Source organism: Pristis pectinata, chromosome 26 (assembly GCF_009764475.1).
Source record: "Pristis pectinata isolate sPriPec2 chromosome 26, sPriPec2.1.pri, whole genome shotgun sequence".
Taxonomy (NCBI): Eukaryota; Metazoa; Chordata; class Chondrichthyes; order Rhinopristiformes; family Pristidae; genus Pristis; species Pristis pectinata.
The window spans coordinates 29,152,156-29,173,643 of NC_067430.1; the positions used below are offsets into that span (position 1 = coordinate 29,152,156).

Here is a 21,488-nt window from a genome sequence, read left to right on the forward strand (position 1 = left end):
AGGTTGAGAACGGAAGAATAAACAAACGGAATAAGCACTTGCTGTTCTGATTTTTAAAAAGAAGTCTCATTGTGTAAGTGAGGAAGGATGGAATTGGATATTTCCAAATAATTACTCAAGTTCCCCTTGTAATAACCAACTAAGATAAGATAAGATATCTTTATTAGGCACATGTACATCGAAACTCACAGTGAAATGCATCTTTTGCGTAGAGTGTTCTGGGAGCAGCCCGCAAGTGTCGCCACGCTTCCAGCGCCAACATAGCATGCCCACAACTTCGTAATCTGTACGTCTTTGGAACGTGGGAGGAAACCGGAGCACCCGGAGGAATCCCATGCAGACACACGGGGAGAACATACAAACTCCTTACAGACAACGGCAGGAATTAAACCCGGGTCGTTGGCGCTGTAATAGCGTCACGCTAACTGCTACACTACCGTGTTGGGAGTTGTGAGCACAAGGAGTTGCTTGGCAGAAGGTAACAGGCAGTTTCTGGGAAAGGAATTCATATTATTGTGATCTGAAGGAAAGGAAACCTATTGGATGCTACTGGCATGGAATATAGAAGAGCTAAGATGTTGTGATGTTGACATTTCTTGAGCCTGGTGTGTGCAGAGAGTCTGTTAAGCTGTCAACCACAGCTCTTAGTAGTGTCAGTTGGTAGAAGTTGTCTCTTGAGTTGTCAGGTTGTGAGTTCCTATCCCTCTGAGGATTTGTGCTTGTAACCTAGCCTTACATTTTGATGAAGTGCTGATGGTGTGCTACATCGTCAGAAGTGGTACAGTGGTTAGCACTGCTGCCTCTTAGCTCCAGTGATCCAAGTTCAATACTAACCTCTGGCACTGCTCGTGTGGAGTTTGCACCTTTCTCCCTGTGACTGTTTGGGTTTCCTCCCAGTGCTCTGGTTCCCCTCCCACGTCCCAAAGACATGTGGGTTGGTGGATTAATTAGCCACTATAAGTTGCCCCTAGAGTAGGCAGATGGCTGGGAAAGAAGGTGGTGTGGAGAGTGGATAATCTTGCAAGAAGTAAAATCGGGTTAGTGTGGGTGGGTAGTTTATGGTCAGTATGGACTAAATGGGCCGAGGAGCTTAGTTCTGTGCTGTATGACCCTTTGACTGTCAGTGTTGGCTTTTGCCTGGATTAATACAAAAAGAGGAGGTGTGCTGACCACTGTGGATTCTTACCCTCTAGAATCAGAATCAGATTTATGATCACTGACCTATGTCATGAAATTCATTGCTTTGCTCCTGCATTACAGTGCAAGACATAAAAATTACTATAAGATACCAAAAAAAATGACACCACACAGTCAAAACCAAATGGAAAGAGCCCCAGGCCATTTCTACTGATTCTCCTCCTGCCTGTCCACCCCAGTGCACAGTCCCATCCCACTGAAAGGGAACACTGCAGGGTAGAGACACGAGGGACTTGCAGATGCTGGAATCTGCTGCAACAACCAATCTGCTGGAGGAACTTAGCGGGTCGAGCAGCATCTGTGGGGGGTGGGGGGGTTGGTGGGAAGGAGTTGTCGATGTTTCGGTTTGAAATCCTGCACCCTGCATCAGGACTGATCATGGCTGCAGAGTTTAAGCATGGGAGAGAATCCCCCTTCCTGTAGACTCACACTCAGATGCTTCCATTTTCAAGTTGGTAACAATTTCATAACTGGCAAACAAGGGTTAACATTCCTGGTTGGTGTATGGACCTATGGTAGATTTCTGCTCTATCAGTACTATTTAAAGACCCCTCCCACCCCGAGCATTCTCTCTTCTTCCCCTCCCATCGGGCAGAAGATACAAAAGCCTGAAAGCACGTACCACCAGGCTCAAGGATAGCTTCTATCCCGCTGTTTTAAGACTATTGAATGATAAGATAGACTTTTGACATCACAATCTACCTCGTTATGGCCTTGCACCTTATTATGGATGGCATGCAAAACAAAGTTTTTCACTGTACTTCTGTACATGTGACAATGATAAACCAATTTAACACACTACTGGTTTAAAAGCTGCCAGGAGGCACTATACCCCATTCACAGGAAGTTTCCAGGCGTGCTTTGTGACTTACCATCCACATTTCCTGGGCTCATTCACCCAGGGGAAGGTACATCAAAATTTCTTCTCACAGAGGGTGGTGAATCTCCAGAATTCTCTACCTCAGAGGGTTGTGGAGGTCACACCATTGGTGGTAGTTGAAGAGGAGGGAGATACATTTTTGAAAGATTGGAGAATGGAGGGCTGTGGGGAACCGGCACAGATGAGGAGTTGGTTTATTATTGTCACACGTACCGAGGTACAGTGAAAAACTTTGATTTACATACCATCCAGACAGATGATTTCACTACATCAGTGCATTGAGGTAGTACAAGGGAAAAGCAATAACAGAATGCAGAATAAAGTGTAATACAGAGAAAGTGCAGTGCAGGCAGGCAATAAGGTGCAAGGCCATAATAAGGAAGATTGTGAAGTCAAGAGTTCATGTTTAACATACAAGAAGTCCGTTCAAGAGTCTTATAACTGTGGGATTGAAGCTGTCCTTGAGCCTGGTGGTATGTGCTTTCAGGGTTTTGTATCTTCTGTTCGATGGGAGGAGAAGAAGAGAGAATGTCCAGGGTGGCTGGGGCCTTTGATTATGTTGGCTGCTTTTCCGAGGCAGTGAGAAGTGTAGACAGAGTCCATGGAGAGGTCTGGGCCAGATCAGTCATGATGATAGTGAATGGCGGGGCAGGTTTGAGGGGCCGAGTGGCCTACTCCTTCTCCTATTTTCCAAGGTCAAAGGGATTGAGGTGACAGTCGTGACCTTCTTGGCTGAATGATGCACCGAAGCTTCCCAACTGAGAGGACGTGCATCAAAATTGAGTGGGTGCTGGAGACTGGCTGCACTGGAGCAGTCAAGGAGAAGAATTAGCTTAAGCATTTTGTTTAAGAAATAAGAAAAAAAATGCAGCAGATTTCTTCCTGAAGAATGGTTGAATTTTCACTGGCAGGCATGGCTAGCTGCTTCGAATCTAAAGTGCGTGAACAAGGTGAAACCAATTGACTATTAAACGTTCCATTTCTGACAGATCCACTTAATCGTTAAGAAATAACTAAAGGTAAAGGAGAAAATGATGGAATTTATTCCAGAGACTGGAAGGTAATGGTGTGATAACTCCCAGACACCAATTATAATCCATCTCGGTTCACGCTGACCCATTGGCCTTGAACGCATCTCACTTTGCAGCATCTTTACAGAGAAAAAACAAATCTCTTCAACCGCTAAAGTTAAAACTCTCCTAGCACTTGGAGGAAACCTGTAGCATCGTCTTTGCAGGCACTTGATGCGTATCTTCCTTGCGCTTATAACGTTGGCGTACACCAGCGCAATGTTTTCCACTTCAGGCAGAAGCCTCCAAGGTCAGATACCCTGACTCAGCGAGGAACAGTTTTCCCTCTACTCCGTGCCCTTGTGGATCTCCCGGTGGCCAGCCATTTTAATTCTCCTCCCCGGTCCCACACCAACATGTCTGTCCTCAACCTCCCCCACTGCCAAGATGAGGCTAAATGCAAACTAGAGGAACAGCACCTTATATTGCACCTGTGTGGTCTACAACCCGATGGTAAGAACGTTGAATACTCCCAACTTCTAGTAAACTGCTCCTCCTCTGTCCCTTTCCCTTCTGCTGGTCTACCCAGCCCCCATCACAGTCTCTTCCCCTGCCTCCACCTTCTCCCTCTGCCCATCACCCACACACCCCTCCCACTGGTTCCCCTCCCCCACCACTCCCCTCCACCCTCACAACCTCCCTCCCTCGACTCCACGCTCCACCTTCCTCTCCTATCAGATTCCAACACCTTCAGCCCTTTGTCACTTCCGCCCATCACCTCCCAGCTTCCGGCGCCATTCCCGCTCTCCCCACCACTTGTCACCTGGATCAACCTATCACCTGCCAGCTCTTGCTCCACCCCTTGCCTCCACCTTTCTCTACTGGCTATCTCCCCTCTTATCTTTCAGTCTAGATTGAGGGCCTCGGCCCAAAACGTCGACTCTCCATTTCCCTCCACAGACGCTGCCTGACCTGTTGAGTTCCTCCAGCTTTCTGTGTGTTGCTCCATATTCCAGTATCTGAAGTCCCCCCGTGTCTCCCTCTGTTCTGGCTGCCTCTGCGTAGCTCGGCTCCTCACTCGAGATAACTACAACAGCAGCACTGCCGGCATCTCCTGACAATGCAGCACTCCCTCTGAACGTCACTGGAGCATCAATCTAAATTTGTTTGTCTGTGTCCCTCGAGTGGGATCTAGTACATCAGAAACAGGACGGGGAGTAATGCAAGAAGGCTCCGGAGTCTGCTCTGCCTTTTAAAAGCTGATCTGGTCTTGGCTTCACCTCTATTTTCCCCACAACCATTGACCACCTCCTGTACTGTGTAAAACATGCCTCAGCCTAGAACTTACTTAATGACTCAGTTCTTTCGGGATAGTGAATTCCAAAGGTTCACAGCCTTCCTACATCTAGTAGAACCACTGCCTCATGTCTCCAGTGACCCAGGTTTGATCTTGACCTCTGATGCTGTATGTGTGGAACTTCCTCCCACATCCCCATGACCTGTGGGTTGTGAGGTTAATCAGCCATTGTAAACCAGCATAATCAAAGACCCCACCCACCCCGGACGTTCTCCCTTCTCCCCTCTCCCATTGTGCAGAAGATACAAAAGCCTGAAAGCATGTACCACCAGGCTTAAGGACAGCTTCTATCCCACTGTTATAAGACCCTTGAATGGTTCCCTAGTACGATAAGATGGACTCTTGACCTAACAATCTACCTCGTTTTGACCTTGCATCTTATTGTCTGCCTGCACTACACTTCCTCTGTAGCTGTAACATCTTATTCTGCATTCTGTTATCATTTTCCCTTGTACTACCTCAATGCACTGTTGTAATGAAATGATCTGTATGGACGGCATGCAAAATAAAGCTTCTCATTGTACCCCGGTACATGTGACAATAATAAACCAATTTACCAATTTACGTTACCCCTTGTGTGGGTGAGTGGTCGAATGTGTGCAAGGTTAATAAAAGCATAGGGAGAATAAAATGAGGTTAATGTATGTGCATGCTTGATGGTCGGTGTGCACCAAATTACTCTATGACTCTAAATTCCTCTTCATTTCAACCTTAAATAAGTGACCCTTATCCTGAAACTCTGCCCCTAATTCGAGAATGTATAACCAACAAAGGACATAAGAATATTAAAAGGTACATAGTTCCTTTGCAGGGTATTTAACCTGACATATTCATTGCACTTCTCTCTTCTCAGATGCTGCCTGACCTGCTGAGCATTTTCAGCAGTTTAATTTTATTTCAGATTTCCATCATCTGCATTTTTTTTATTTACTGCTGTATTCATTGCCACTTCTTGAAGATGTTCTGCTCATCTCTCCACCATGATTTCTGCCTGTCTCTTTTCTCTGTCTGGACGAAGAGTCTTCTTCCACAGGTGCTGCCTGACTCGCTGAGTATTTCCAGCTCTTCTTGTTTTTATTACAGATGTTCTAAATCAATTCCACATTTAGCTAAATCACAATTACTTTCTAACTTATCTCAAGTTACCTGCATTGGTTATGTAACTCAGAACACACTCAATTAATGTAAATTGGAAAAAAAATATGGCTTGGGATTTATCCTCTTTATTAAACTAAAAATATTTATTTCCAATTCCTTGTATGCATGTATTAAAATTACAAAATTGTCACAGCTGAGTAATTTGGTATTAGTAAGTCTAGTAAAACGCTAAGAAATGAAAGCTTGTTACAGCAGGCAGTCAGATTAAAGAGCAGATTAGTCAGCTCTGAGGATGAGCCTATCCGAGGGGTAATGAGCATTATTACATTGCAACAAAGATGTTATAGCCTGGCTTGTTAGTAATGACGATGTGAAGTCTCATTCCCTGCAACTGTAGCACAAGCAAGTTCAGAGAATAAGAGGCAAAGCAATAGAAAGGGATGAAAATGTACAATAGATGATTAATTAGTGTCCGGATTCAACAGAATTATAAATTTAATTCTAAGAGGCCTCCTCTTGTGGACTTTATATTATTCATCAATTTTCTCTTTAAAAATAAAATCTGTTTGTCGAACATTAAGTGAGTGAAGTCACCTTCTCTGACTCCAGACTTTACCAGTTTTCTCTGTCGAAGCCACCTTCATCTTGTTCAGTTTGTTTCTCTTCCATTTTGCTGTGATTGATGATGGAACTCAGATCTCTTTACTCTTGCTGGATGTGGACCAAGCTTTTGTGTGGGCCCAGTAATCTGTGTATGCAGACTGACTTGTCTGATCCTGGTTCAGAGGCAATTTTACCTCTTAATAGCGAAGCCAACACATTTTCTGTTTATATCTTGTAGACGGGTAGGCACACAGCCAATGATGTTTAGTGCAGAAGTGTGTAAATGTTCTTCAGAAGAATAAGGAAACTAAATGGTAATACTTTATAGAGGTTTCAAGAACAGAGAGAGCTGTGGTTGCTTTTATGTATGCAAAGATTTAAGACGGCAAGATATGTTACCAGAACAGCTCTTCAGAAATAAATAATGGATCCCAAACTTTACAACTAGATGCACAAATAACAAATCCCAAGAAGTTATGTTAAACTTACGTAAAACATGAATGTCATGTTGAATTCTGGGCATTTTCAGTTCAGGAGGGACGTGAATGCTGTGGAGAAGGTACAGGAGAGATTTAACTGGAATGCATCCAGGGCTGAGAAGTACTGCAGATGTAGGGAGTCTGAACTAAAACAGAATATTCTGGAAATGCTCAGCAGGGGCAGTCAATGCAGAAAGAGAAAGGTAATGTCCAGATTGATGAAGACACAAGAGACTGCAGACTTTGGAATCTGAAGCAATGAACTATCTGCTGGAGGAGCTCAGAGGGTCGAGCAGCATCTGTGTGTGTGGAGGGTTGGGGAGGGATTAGAGTCATAGAGTCACAGAGTAATACAGCAGGGAAACAGGCCCTTCAGTCCACCATGGTGCCCACCAAGTTAGTCTCATTTGCCTGCATTTGGCCAAAATCCCTCTAAGCCCCTCCTATCCATGTACTTATCCAAATGTCTTTTAAATGTTGTTATTGTACCTGCCTCAACCACTCCCTCTGGCAGCTTGTTCCATGTACCTCTGTGTGAAGAAGTTGCCCTTCAGGTCCCTTTAAGTATTTCACCTCTCACCTTAAAACTATGCCCTCTTGTCTTTCGTTCCCCCCCCCCCCACACACAGATGCTGCTCAACCTGGTACCTTCAGATTGATGACCTTTTGTCATTAGGAGAGAGATTTGCAGTTACAGGAGAACCCGCAGTTGTTTCCTGAGAGAGGTGAAGACGAAAGGGAGAGTTAATAGAGATGTTTAAAGGAGAGGTAACAGTCGACTTTTTCCAGAGGGTGAAGAGTACTAATTAGGGAAGAGCGGTTTAAAGTGATTGGCTAAAGAGGCAGGGGAGCTTTCCAACGGGTGACTAGGATTTAGAACCCCTGCCTGAGAAGGAAGAGAACACAGATTTAATGGGAGTTTTCAGAAGGGATTTGGATAAATATCACTAAATCATTACGCCTACTGTTTCTCTGTTGATGATGTTGCAGCATTTTATGGTAACAGACACAGAACATAAAACATAGAACATTACAGCACAGGAAAGTCCCTTCAGCCTATAATGTCTGCACCAAACACAAACCCAAGTTAAACCAAATCTCTTGTGCCTACACGTGATCCACATCCCTCCATTCCCTGCATGTTCATGTGTTTATCTGAAAGCCTCTTGAACACCACTATCGTATCTACTTCCACCACCACCCCTGGCAGCCCGCTCCAGGTACCTGCCACTCTCTGTGTACAAAACGTGCCCCGCACATCTCCTTTCAGCTTTCCACCTCTCACCTTTGATTCATATCCTCTAGTGCTTGAACTAGGCATGGTCTCGATTATCAGTGTAACTGAGACAAACATCGTTGAACCAGCACTATGATGATCAGTTAATGAGCTTCTGATTTTGTGTTCTAAGTGTGATCTGATTTGTGCAGTGAAGCAGATCTTGGAGCCAGTAGAACAAAATAATGTCTCTAAACCATGTTCTTCTCCTCCTTTCTGCCAGTGTGCAGAGGCGTCCTCTGTGGATTTGGAGCCATGTGTGAAAGGGATCCCAAAGAACCAGCCAAGGGAGCCTGTATCTGCAAGAGAGGCCCCTGCCCGTCTGTGGTGGCCCCTGTCTGTGGGTCGGATTATTCCACGTACAGCAATGAGTGTGAGCTGGAGATGGCCCAGTGTACTCAACAGCGGAGGATCAAGGTTATCAGCAAAGGACCTTGCGGTAAGTCCTGAGATTAATTTAGGAAAACATTTCATGGTTCATGATGATAAAAACATCTGGCTGCAAACAATCTGCATTCATCTGGCATTTTATCCACCCATGACAGTCAATAAGCTTCTTTTGAAGCACTGGCATGGTTGGTATTTAGTCAAATATTGTGAAAGCAAGAGTCTACAGAGTTTGAGTTTGTATTCCTTGAAGTTTAGAAGAATGAGGGGTGATCTTATTCAGACATAGAAGTTTCTAAAGGGGCTTGACAGGAGGACAGGGTTTCGACCCGAAATGCCGACAATTCCTATGCCCCCCACAGATGCTGCTCAACCCACTGAGTTCCTCCAGCGATTGTTTGTTGCTCCATTGTCCCTTTGTCGGTTTAACTTGTACCTGCTTGTCCTGGTCCCTGCTGCACAGTCGTGGTCCCTGCTACACAGTCTTGGTATCTGGCTTCTCCTCTCCACCCCATCCTATCCCTGAACTGGAATATCAGCTACTTCGGCACTGCCACGAAAGCTTGGCAGGTTGTGCTGATCTTGCTTTACAGTCACAGCAGTTGCCTCAAAATTCACTCCCTTCATTTCATTTGTTCACGAGGCCACTCCCAAGTCCACGGGCTCCACCATGGAGAAGGTAGAGGGCAGCAGCAAAGTGTTACGCTAACCGCTACACTACCGTGCCCGTATGTATGTGGAAAGAGCTGCCAGAGGAAGTGGTTGAGGCAGGTACAATAACAACTTTTAAAAGACACTTGGACAGTTACATGGATGGGAAAGGTTTGGAGGGATATGGGCCAAACACTGGTAAATGGGACTAGCTTGGATGGGGCATCTTGGTTGGCGTGGACCAGTTGGGCCGAAGGGCCTGTTTCCATGCTGTAAGACTCAATGATTCTGTAACTCCCCACCAATAGCACTGCAGGAGCACCTGCAGCACATGGTCTACCGTGGGTCAGTAAGACGGCTCCTCCCCACCCTCTCAAGGAGCAGTTAGGGATGGACAATAAATGTGGGGCCAGAAGTGCTAATGTAACATAACATTTAATTTAAAACTGGAATGAATTTGAGGCAGGGCACAGTGGTCCAACGTGACTACAGTGTGCAAATCGTGGGACCCACTGGGAATAAATTTGAAGGCATTTTTGTTCAATGAATTTGCAAATAAATTAAGCAGCTGGTCTTTTTTTCAGTTCCACATTTTTTTTTGCATTTGGTTCTGCAATAGGAATGAAACCACTATGGTCACATGTTGAGAGGTCCTGCTAACATTGAGAGAAAGAGTAGGACGCTGTCCTGGTCAGTGAATGCCATTGAAGATAGGTTAGCACCCCATTTATTGAATGTCAGGACATTGCCGTTCAAGTGTTTATCTCCTCAATCTTAGGTAACAGCACTGAAGAAGTAACCCATTCTCAGAACCTTCTGAGGGAGTAAAATATTGGTAATTGGTTTACTATTGTCACATGTACCAAGATATAGTGATATAGTGGTTTGCTTTGATTGAGAGGTCAAGAGTTCATCTTCATCGTATTAGAGGTCCATTCAGGAGTCTCATAACAGTGGGATAGAAGCCATCAAGGATGGTGGTACATGTTTGTATCTTCTCCCCGATGGGAGAGAGGATCAGAATGTCTGGGGTGGGAGGGGTCTTTTCTTACACTGGCTGCTTTCCTGAGGCAGCGGGAAGTGTAGACAGAGTCCATGGAGGGGAGGCTGGTTTCTGTGATGTGTTAAACTGTGTCCACAACTCTCTGCAGTTTCTTGCGGTCTTGGGCAGAGCAGTTGCCGTACCAAGCCGTGATGCATCCAGATCGGATGCTTTCTATGATGGATTACGTGGAATTAGTAACAGTAGGTTCAACCTCTCCCTGATCATCTGACATAGATAAGGTGAGCTGTTCAATGAATAGGAAGTGGTCATACAGACCGTCAGGACTGCCTGCTATTTCGTTGGTCCGTTGCCATCCTATTGCAGTTCGTCCTTTTGCTTCTGTAACTCCTGATACACTTGCACAACACAAACCTTAGTTATGAACTTTTCATTTGACTTAACCTCAACAAAATGTTTTTCATTCCTTCCACCCTTTGTACTCCTGACTCCCTATCTTGGACAGGCTGGCTCTAATTTTAAGGCTGTATCCTCTTGTTCAGTCAGCAGAGACAACAGTTTCTCCCTATCTCTCCTACCAAAACCCTTTAATCATCCAAAACCCCCCAGTTAAATCAAGTGAGTTTATTGCCATGTGCACAGGTACGGTGAGGTACAGGTACAATGAAAAACTTGCTTGCAGTAGCATCACAGGCACGTAGGTACAGACAACACACAGAACATGTTATACAAAAATTATACATAAATTATACGAGACAGTGAAGAAGAAAAAGGTGAGCAAAATAAGACGTTAGTGCAAAAAAGCACAATCAAAGACAAGTCCATGGTAGTGCGAGAGGCAGTCTCTGGTGGTCTGTTGCTGAGGTAGGGTTAGGATTGTGCAGGTCAGTTCAAGAACCTGATGGTTGCAGGAAAGTAGCTGTTCCTGAACCTGGTGGTGTGGGACTTCAGGCTTCTGCACCTCCTGCCCGATGGGAGCACATTGAATCATCGTGAATGTAGACAGAGTAGATAGAGAGAAGAGGTTGTGGTTGTGGGTGAGTGAGATGGTCTTGAAGCACCCTGGGTTCGTGGGTGGCATAGACCTCAGGTGCTGAAGTAGGTCCTAACCAGAGGGTTGAGATCTGCCTCACTGTTAGTTAAGGGCCTGCTCCTCGGTAGAGAACTGCAGGTGAGTCTGGGGTGTCATCCTCTTCCAGATGGATTCATCTTTGTTAGATTTCCCCCAACCTGCCGGTCATCAGGATCCCCAACCGACCACCAAATCTCTACCCACTGCATTGACTTTTCTCACCCTGTACCCCTGCAGAGCTCCTCCAACCACGGCCTTCTCCCAGTCTTTTTCATTGCCGCTATACCCCAATCGTCTCTTCCCCACCTTATACCCAGCGACTCTCTACTCTCTCCCTCTGCAGCCCCTCCCCAAAGGAGATCACTGAGTAAAGGCCATTGCACCTGTTTTCCAAGCACGACCTGTTCCATTATATGTGGTGCTTTGGACCACACGTACAATTGAATTCCACTGCCAAGGAACCTTGCACGAAACTCCCCACCTAATGCTGATTTCACATGCACCTTTATTCATTTTACCATCTCCAACTGGCTGTCGTTCTGCTTCCTGATTAACAGCATCTCTTTAGCACTGTGGAAGATCATTTGCACCTATCATAACAGGCTCTGTTGTCTAGCTAAAGTTTTCTATTTGTAACAACTTTCAGAAAGATAATGACTGCAACTGTGAAACATTTTCCAGTTAGCTTTGTTTGAACACTTGCTGTTGCTTCAGTCACGTTGCATTGTGGTACAATCGTTTTAATTTGTTACCCATTGTCTTATGAAAATTAAAGCCAATAGCTTTTAACCAAAATATACAGCAAATTGGATATCTTGGCTGAGAAGCTGGACTGTTATTGACTGTATTGTCTGTAGCCACCTGGGCAACAGTCGATAGACATCAATTTGAATTGATTTAGAGTCGACAGCACAGGAAAATGCCCCAAGGAATTTTAGTTGGACACAATTTGCCACAAATCATTTATTAGGACAGGTGACCAGAACCTTGGTTAATGAAGTAGGTTTTAAAGTCAGCAAGGGGTTTCCAGACTTGTGCCTCCACAGCTAATGATCTGCCTGTTTGGAATATTTTCAACCTTATTTGTTTCTTGAGATGCGGTTACATTATTGGATTGGAATCTAGAAACCTGAACAAGTTCCAGTCCCACCATGGTAACAGGGGAATTTAGATACAAGTAATTAAATGTTCCTAGAATTTAAATCTAGTCTTGTTGGAGGTGACCATGAAACAACCCGATGGTAATATGAAGGAAACATCCTTTAGGGAAGATATTCTTAGGGATGTGGGTGTCTTGGCGGGCCAGCATTTATTGTCCATCCCTAATTGCCCCTTGCTGGTGAGCTGCCATCTCGAATCGCTGTAGCCCTTCCAGTGAAGGTGCTTGTTCAGTGCTGTTGGGAAGGAGTTCCAACCCACAGTGCGTTTGGGTTGCAAGGTTTAGACCCAGTGACAATGAAGGAACGGTGATATATTTCTAAAAACGAGATGGTATATGACTGGGAGGGGAACCCGCAGGTGGTAGTGTTCCCCTGTACCCCCTGCCATTGCCCTTCTTGATAGTACAGATCATGAGATGCTATTGAGAAGCCCAGATGGGTGGTAATTTTATAGATGGTGCAGACACTGTGCAGAGTCAAACTAGTCACTGGTGATCTCAGCAACATATAAAGTGATGGAGTAATACAGCATAGAAAACAGGCCCTTCAGCCCAACTCGTCCATGCTGACCAAGATGCTCATTTAAGCTTATCCCATTTGCTTGCATTTGGCCCGTATCCCTCTAAACTTTGCCTATCCATGTACCTGTCCAAATGTGTTTTAAATGTCGGTATTTTACCTGCTTCAACTACCTTCTCTGGCAGCTCATTCCAGAAACAGACCACCCTCCACATGAAGAAGTTGCCCCTCAGGTCCCCTTTAAATCTTACCCCTCTCACCTTAAGCCTATACCCTTTAGTTTTGATTCCTCAACTCTGGAGAAAAAAAACTGTGTGCATTCACCCTATCTATGCCCTCATGATGTTATATACCTCGATAAAATCATCCCTCAGTCTCCTCTGCTCCAAGGAATAAAGTCCTAGCCTGCCCAACCTCTACCTAGCTCCCTCAAGTCTTGGGGAGGAACAGGTGAGAGGGGGTTTCATCTTAGGGGAGTGGGTCATACATGGTTGGAGACACCAGTTGCTGCATACAAAATAGTGTGCATTGACCATTCACATGGTGCCACACTGCCTATTTCCCTTCTGGGTCACAGGAGAGCTGTACAAACCGCTGGATTTCCTATAATATAGTTTCTGAGGTTCCAGTTTGTTTGCAGAGAGCCGCTGGTGCTAAGTCTGTCTATACAGCAGAAGTTAATGAGGTGGCTGGCCAGTGTCTCGCTCACAGCAGCTGCTGTAGGTGTGCTGGATCTGAAATTCAAATCCTGCAGTTACTGTGTAAATTAGACTGACCTTTCTCCCGCACTGCCTTCGATAACACAACAGCAGCTCAGCATTAATCTGGAACTTCACTGAAGGGATGTCACAGCAGAAAGCACTGGTTGAATTGTAATGCATTATAAAGTAATTTTCTTCAGATGAAATGGATAGAGTTAAGAGGCAGACAGCATCAAATCTTGCTTCAAATGAATCTGTTAACATTTTGAGCCCCATTTAAAGGGGGCACTGCTATTGGACCGCTACTGCACTGTTCTCCAACTTTTAAACATTAAAGCTGCAGTAATATCGCTGACAGTCAATCAATGGATTAAACAAGAGCGATATCTGGCAGAGTTTTTTGGAATAAGCTGAGAAAAGTTACCCACCTCTGCAAAAAGAAACAGCTGCTCGTCAAATGTTTATTTGGGGCTGCCATTTGACGAGAGAAAGTAAAAATACAACAGTGATTGATCACATCACCCATTAATTCTCATCCTAGTTTTCAAATCCACGGTTGCCCACTTGCCCTTCTTTCCTCCATAATCCCATGGCTCGGCAACCTCTCCACGTCTCTGCACTTCTGCAATTTGAGAGCTTTTCATCGTTACTCTTGCTCCTATTTCTATGTTTGTATGTAAACCTCATTTTAAGTACTCCACCACTGGACTCTGTCCTTCAGCTGCCTTGGTCCTGATCTCTTCCTCCCTACCTCTCCTTGAAGCCCAAACCTTTGACTAGAAATCCGGACTACTGCCCTGATATCTCCTTCTCTGGTTCAGTGTCAAACTTTCCTTCAGTATACTCCTGTATGGTGTCTCTGGACATTTTATTACACTAACATATCTGTTGCTGTTGTGTTGATAGCTGGAGTGTAAGGCCTCGGAGTTAATGAAGACTAAGATGGGAGTATTGTGAGAGTGAGCATGCGTGAGACTACATGACGGAGATCAGGAGGCCAGTGGGAGAAGATTGGAAAGATTACAGGACCCCCACACAACACTGCAAAGGGCCATTCAGCCCCTTGAGTTAATGCCAGCTGTTTTGAAACATTATCCAATTAGTCCAACTCGCAATTCTTCCTCCTTCAATCTTTATCCAATTGAACATAGAACAGTACAGCACAGGAACAGGCCCTTCAGCCCACGATGTCTGTGCCAAACACGATGCCAAATTAAACTAAATCTCTTCTGCCTGCCCATGATCCCTCCATCCCTGTATATTCTATGTGTCTATCTAACAGCCTCTTAAATGCCTCTATTGTATCTGCTTCCACCACCACCCCTGGCAGCGCATTCCAGGCACCTACCGCACTTGTGTAAAAAAAACCTGCCCCACACATCTCCTTCAAACTTCCCCTCTCTCACCTTAAATGCAGGTCCTCTAGTACTTGACATTTATACCCTGGGAGAAAGATTCTGACTGCCTACCCTATCGATGCCTCTCATAATTTTATAAACTTCCATCAGGACTTCCATCAGGTCTCCCCTCGGCCTCCGACGCTCCAGGGAAAACAATCCAAGATTGTCCAACCTCTCCTTATAGCTCAAACCCTCTAATCCAGGCAGCATCCCGGTAAACCTCTTCTGCACCCTCTCCAAAGCCTCCACATCCTTCCTATAATGGGGTGACCAGAACTGCACACATTACTCCCAACCAAAGTTTTATATATCTGTAACATGACTTCCTTACTCTTATACCCAATGCCCTGACCAATGAAGGCAAGCCTGCTGTAGGAATCTTTTACTTAATGATCTCTCTGAATTCTCCTTTGAAAATTCCAAATTCATCTGCATTCACCAAATCCTAACCATTCCGTGCACCTGAAACTTTATCAATTGTCTTACATCTGGTCTTAAGTCCCTTAGTCACTGGAAACAGCTTCCCTTTATTTGCTCTGGATAAACACTCCTTGTTTTTAAATATTCCCCTTATGTACCCCGCTCAGCTTCCACCATTCCGAGGAGAACAATCCCAGCTTCCCTGCACTCCCTTGGAACTGTAATTCCTCATCTCTCTAATCATTTCCAGTATTATTCTCTTGCACTCTCTCCAAAGGCTGCACTTCCTTCCTTAAGTGTTTTTTTCCTCACTATTCATCGAGGTATGGTAGCACTGGATATGCTGCTGGGCTGGTGTTCAAAGGACGGGACATTTGTCCAGAGATATGAGTTCATTATCCCACGGCAGCCAGAGGATTTAAGATTCAAATTATGAAGTGGATTTGGAACCAAAGTGATAAAACTGATGCTTTATTTTGAAAATTCACGGTATTTACTTCAGCTCCTCACCTAGTCTGTGGGACTTAACAACATGGCTGACCCCGAACAGCCTCTTTGTGTTTAGGCTCATTAGGAGTAGATAATAGATGTTGGCATTGCTAGTGAGATCCACATCCACGAACACTAGTAGATTCATCCTGAAGACCATCCAGAGAGAGGGGGTTTAATGGCTAACCCCTTGGACCAGAGCTATTGATGGAGAGACACCATAGGACATAGAACAGTACAGCACAGGAACAGGCCCTTCAGCCCACAATGTCTGTGCCTGATGCGATGCCAAATTAAACTAAATCTCTCCTGCCTGCACATGATCCGTATCCCTCCACTCCCTGCATGTTCATCTGTCTATCTAAAAGCCTCTTAAACGCCTGTCGTATCTGCTTCCACTGCCACCCCTGGCAGCCCGCTCCAGGCACCCACCACTTTTGGTATTAAGAAAATATTGTCCCACACATCCCCTTTAAACTTCCTCCCCCTCACCTTGAATGTATGTCCTCTAGTATTAGACATTTCTACCCTGGGGAAAATATTCTGTCTACTCTGTCTATGCCTCTCATAATCTTATAAATTTCTATCAGGTCTCCCCTCAGCCCCCAACACTCCAGAGGAACCCAAGTTTGTCCAACCTCCCCTTACAGCTCATACCAGTTCGAATTCACCAGGATGGCAGGGAATTTAAATTCAGGTAGTTAAGTAAATCTGGAATTAATATTTAGTCCCACTAACGATCATGATGAAACTACTGGATTTTTGTAAAACGATCTGGTTCACTATTGTTCTTTAGAAAAGGAATTCTGCCATCCTTATCTGGTTTGGCATACAGGTGGCTCCATACCCACCAATGTAGTTCATCCTCAACTGAGCCTTCTGTTCAGGGACGATTTAGGGATGGAGAATAAATGCTGGCATTGCCTCCGATCTCCACATTCGTCTGCATTCACCAAATCCTAACCTAACCATAAATAAAACAAAAAGCAATCCATGAGCCTTGGTGATGCTAATTTAAGAATAGCCCTGGCTCCTTAATGACTCAACGTCTGTCCAACAGTGGTCAAGTCAAGACAAGTCAAGCCGAGTTTATTGTCAGATGCACAAGTCCATGTGTTCACAGGTGCAATGAAAAACTTACTTGCAGCAGCATCACAGGCACAGAACATCAGATAAGCAGCATTCACAAGAAAAACATAAATTAAGCATAAATTATGCACAATTTTTATAAGAAAGAACACAACTGGAACAAAAAAAAGTCTACTTTAGTGCAAGGTGGTCATAATGTTGCTAAACTGCAGTGATTAGGGTTGTGCTGGTTGATTCAAGAACCGAATGGTTGAAGGGAAGTAGCTGTTCTTGAACCTGGTGGTGTAGGACTGTGGGACTTCAGGCTTCCGTTCCTCCTGTCCCACGGTGGCATGTCGGTAGAGAACAAGGCAAACTACTAGAGGAACTCAGCGGGTCAAGCAGCATCTGTGAAGGCAAAGTGTTGGTCGAGGGCTGGTGGTGTGCAGGTGGAGCTTTGTTCTGACTGCATGTTCACTGGAACTCAGCACATTCAGGTGGGTGATGTCGCTCAGGAGTTACACGTTCAGCATTGGGCAGAGCGTGACTGTGCAAGTGTCAGGGGAGTCACAGCTGGTGGTGAGAGCTGCAGATTGCTTGACGATCCCGCCAATAAGCACCTTTGGATGTTTTCTTTAGACTGAAGGAGCGATATAAATTTGTATACTGCTGCTGTAGTTGATTGCTGAGGTTCAGAGCCCAAAGCATTGTCAACAAGTGGGAGCCAATATGGTGGAGATTAGGAGACCGGTGGGAGGGAGCTGGAAAGGTTGATGATAATTATAGAGTTGAAACACAACACTGGGAGAGCCACGGTGGAAGATGGGCTGATGACATTGGCACAGCACAATTGATGAGTGACGTGACAGAGGCTGGAGAAAATGCACCAGTGAGGAGTTTTAGGAAGGGCTTTTGCTTTGAGTTATGTGATAGATTTTATTAATCAGTGCGTAGATGCAGACAGAATTATTGACGATCCAAACATCTTGGCATGTTATCAGAATGAGTGAAAAATAGCATTCAGCAATGGTGTGGTAAGTTTGATAATTACTAGTTGAGCTGTTCAGCCTATCTACCAGCAGCAAGAATATCATCTCCTTAATTAAATCTGACTCCCTCTCAGTGCCATGGAATAAGTTTGCTGTCAAACAACAATACACAGTTAGGTTTGTGTCAGGCAGCGAGCCAGCAGAAACTTGATGAGAGCTAGCCGCAGTGATAATTAAATCAGACATTTCCTACAGGTGATATTTCTTCAGAATATTCATTTAAATTGCTCAAGCTACTGCAAATTATATTTAATTATACACTGAGAGATTTTGTTATTTTAATAGGACTCGCATTTGTTTATTTTTTTTATAAGTGTTCATCTGTTCTCAGTGAAGGCAAATTGTGCCAGAGGATCATTCGAATGCAGTGGTATCTTAACCACCATTCTGAACTATGTTTAATGGCCGTGTGTTTTAACAAATGAGACACAAGGGACCGTAGCTGCTGGAATCTGGAGCAATGCACAAAGTGCTGGAGGAACTCAGCGGGTCAGGCAGCATCTGTGGAGGGAAATGGACAGTGGACGTTTCGAGTCGAGACCCTGTGTCTGGATACCCGAATCGTCGACTGTCCATTTCCCTCCATAGATGCTGCCTGACCCGCTGAGTTCCTCCAGCGCTTTGCATGTTGCTTGTGAGTTTTAACATATCAACTTCTTTGGGTGGCTAAAATAACATTGAATTTCTCATTACTTATATTGTAATGGTCTCTGTTTCCAGACCCAGTTTATGGGGCAGGACAACATTTGGGGCCGTTGGTTAAGGACCGGCACAGTGGCCGCTGCCTCACAGCCCCAGTGACCCAGGTTCTATCTTGACCTCCGCTGCTGTCTGTGTGGAGTTTGCATGTTCTCCCTGTGACTGCATGGGTTTCCTCCTGGTGTTCTGGTTTCCTCCCACATCACCAAACAACGTGTTACTCGGTTGGTTGGCTGCTATAAAAGTAGCCTGTAGGTGAAATGGTAGAACCTGGGACTTGATGGGAATGTGGCGTAATTAGCGGAGGATTGGTGTAAATAGGTGTTTGATACTCAGTGGTGACGTGATGGGCTGAGGGGCCTGTTTCTGTGCTGTATCTGTCCATGACTCAATGGCTGTCTGATTACCAATCATTGCACAGTAGAGAGGGCCCTCTCTTTTGTCCTGGTTTATGGAGACCGTCAGCTTCTCTGCAAGGGAAACCAGTGGTGGAGGGGGGATGAGGGTGCATAAACTGAGATCCTACTTGAATGTTCATCAAGTGCATTTGTTAATTCATTTATGGGATGCAGGCATCACTGGCCCTTCACTTGTGATCCTGGGGGAGGTGCTGGTGACCTTCCATCTTACACCACTGTGGTTCATATGGTGAACATATCCCCCCAGTGCTGTTGGAGAGGGGGTTCCAGAGTTTAGACCCAGCACTGATGAAGAAACTGACTTGACTCCAGGTTGGAAGGAAAATGGAAGTCCATCTCATGGTTGCCTGTCTTGCAACGTGATGAGAAGCTGTTTGCCTCTTGATGCAGGAGACAATTGAGTCCTGATGCAGGGTTTCGACCTGAAACGTTGACAATTCCCTTCCTCCCACAGATGCTTTTCGACCCGCTGAGTTCCTCCAGCAGATTGTTTGTTGGAGAGGCTGTGTTAGCTGTATTGACCAGTACATGCATATAAGACCATAAGATATAGGAGCAGAATTAGGCCATTCAGCCCATCGAGAATGCTTCACCACTCAATCATGGCTGATTTTTCTTAACCCCATTCTCATGCCTTCTCCCCCTAACCCTTAACCCCATTACCAATCAAGAACCTATCAATCTCTGCCTTAAATACACCCAATGACTTGGCCTCCACAGCTGTCTGTGGCAACAAATTCCACAGATTCACCACCTTCTGGCTGAAGAAATTCCTCCTCATCTCAGTTCTAAAGGGCCGTCCCTTTACTCTGAGGCTGTGCCTAGGTTCTCCTGCTGACGGAAACATCCTCTCCACATCCACTCTAAACAGGCCTTTCAGTATCCAGTATGTTTCAATGAGACCTCCCCTCATCCTTCTGAACTCACTGAGTACAGGCCCAGAGACATCAAACACTTGCTTTTTAACTTGACCCAAGCTGACCCTTTTGAAGAGGAAAGGATTAACATTGATTCTCTTGCCTCTGTTGACCCTCCCTCTCACAATCACTGCAAAAGGGACGTTCTGTAACTATCAAAGGATCAACATTGGATCAAAGCAATGGAATTTCCTTCACATTGTGGAAGTCAGTGAGAAAGGTGACTTGCAATGCAAAGAGGAACTTTCTTTAACACTGTTTACTCTCTACAGGATAGCTTCTTAAAACATCAACATCATTGTGGACTGGCAAGGTATCATCTTTATCAAAACCACAATTAATCAGGTTCCCAGGGGACTGAAGGAGATCTGTGCCTCATGAAGTGTAGTAGGTTGACCCTGCTTCAGGAGGCTGGGGGATATATCCACACAGAGGGCTGACTAAACGATGAGAGAGGGTTCCAACCAAGCTGAGCAGGCAGGAGAATTTTTATTGTTTGATGAATGATGCTCCAGATCGAAGATTTATTTTTGCACCACGTTTCTTTCACCCCAGGAATTAAAGTGTGGATTTTCCTTTTCTTTAATTTTTTGTGCCCTTGGGGGGCGCGTGATGTCAGATCCGAGAGATGAAACATTATCCTGTACCTGGAGCTCAGTGTTGTCATCAATCATTCCCAGGTCAGGTGTTGGTACAGAGTGAAGATCACTTCACTCTCTCATTTTCACACTACACTGCATGTGTGAGACACGTTCCACTTTCGGCACCGATCCCGAGGCCACCCTGAGAGTCTCTGTGCATGAACAGACAAATTAGGAGCAGAAGTAGGCCACTCGTCCCCTCAAGCCTGTTCTGTCACTTAATAAGATCACAGCCAAGTCATGATACCGAACGATGCACTGGACCCTCTGTCATTAGATTTGAATCTGTGAAACTCCATTCCCTGATTTCAAAGGACGCACGTGCAAACGCATTTCCATGGAACTGCAGAAGATTTGCAGCCCAGGAGGCCATTCGGCCTATTGTGTCCACCCCAGTCAAGAAAGCCTAACCTCACCGTCCAGCACTGGATCCGTAGCCCTGCAAGTGGCGGTTCTTCAAGAACGCAGCCAAGTATTGTCTCAGTGTGGTGAGGGTTTCTGCCAACAGATCTGAGAGTTCCAGACCCCACCACACTTGAGGTGAAAACGTTTTGCGCCATCTCTCCTCTGATTCTTCCACCCATTAAAATCTCGGTGCTTCCTATTTCCTCCCTCCAGGGCTCTTATAAGATCGTACTCCCCAATGAAGTCTGCCCTCTGCCCCCTCTGTTCCAAAGGAAACAATCCCAGCCTTTCCAATCTGTCCTCGAGTTTCGGTTAAACACTTCACTAATCGGAAGATTTACTCAATAAATAACTTTTCCCATTTCTCGTTATATCCTTGCAAATCTCCTCAACACCCTCTCCAGTGCAGTCACAGCTGTCCTGTAACATGGTGACCAGACCGCAAGCCGTGACCTAACAGGCATACACTTCTGGAATAACCTCCCTGTTCCTACATTCTGTGCCTGGGCTAATAAAGGAAAGCATCTCAAAAGTCTCTCTAATCCTCCTACTAACGTGTTCTGCTTCCTATAAGTATCTGTGGACGTA

The 21,488-nt window shown here is 45.1% G+C and overlaps 1 protein-coding gene across 10 annotated transcripts in view; it reads left to right on the forward strand.

The window, feature by feature from the left end:
- Nucleotides 1-21,488, forward strand: part of agrn (agrin) — a 501,404-nt gene that overhangs the window by 326,559 nt on the left and 153,357 nt on the right. For all 10 annotated transcript variants that reach the window (XM_052039159.1, XM_052039162.1, XM_052039160.1 and 7 more), the window contains one exon: nt 8,124-8,339. In XM_052039159.1, the coding sequence (XP_051895119.1) occupies nt 8,124-8,339 (216 nt within the window). The remainder of the gene's footprint in view (nt 1-8,123; nt 8,340-21,488) is intronic.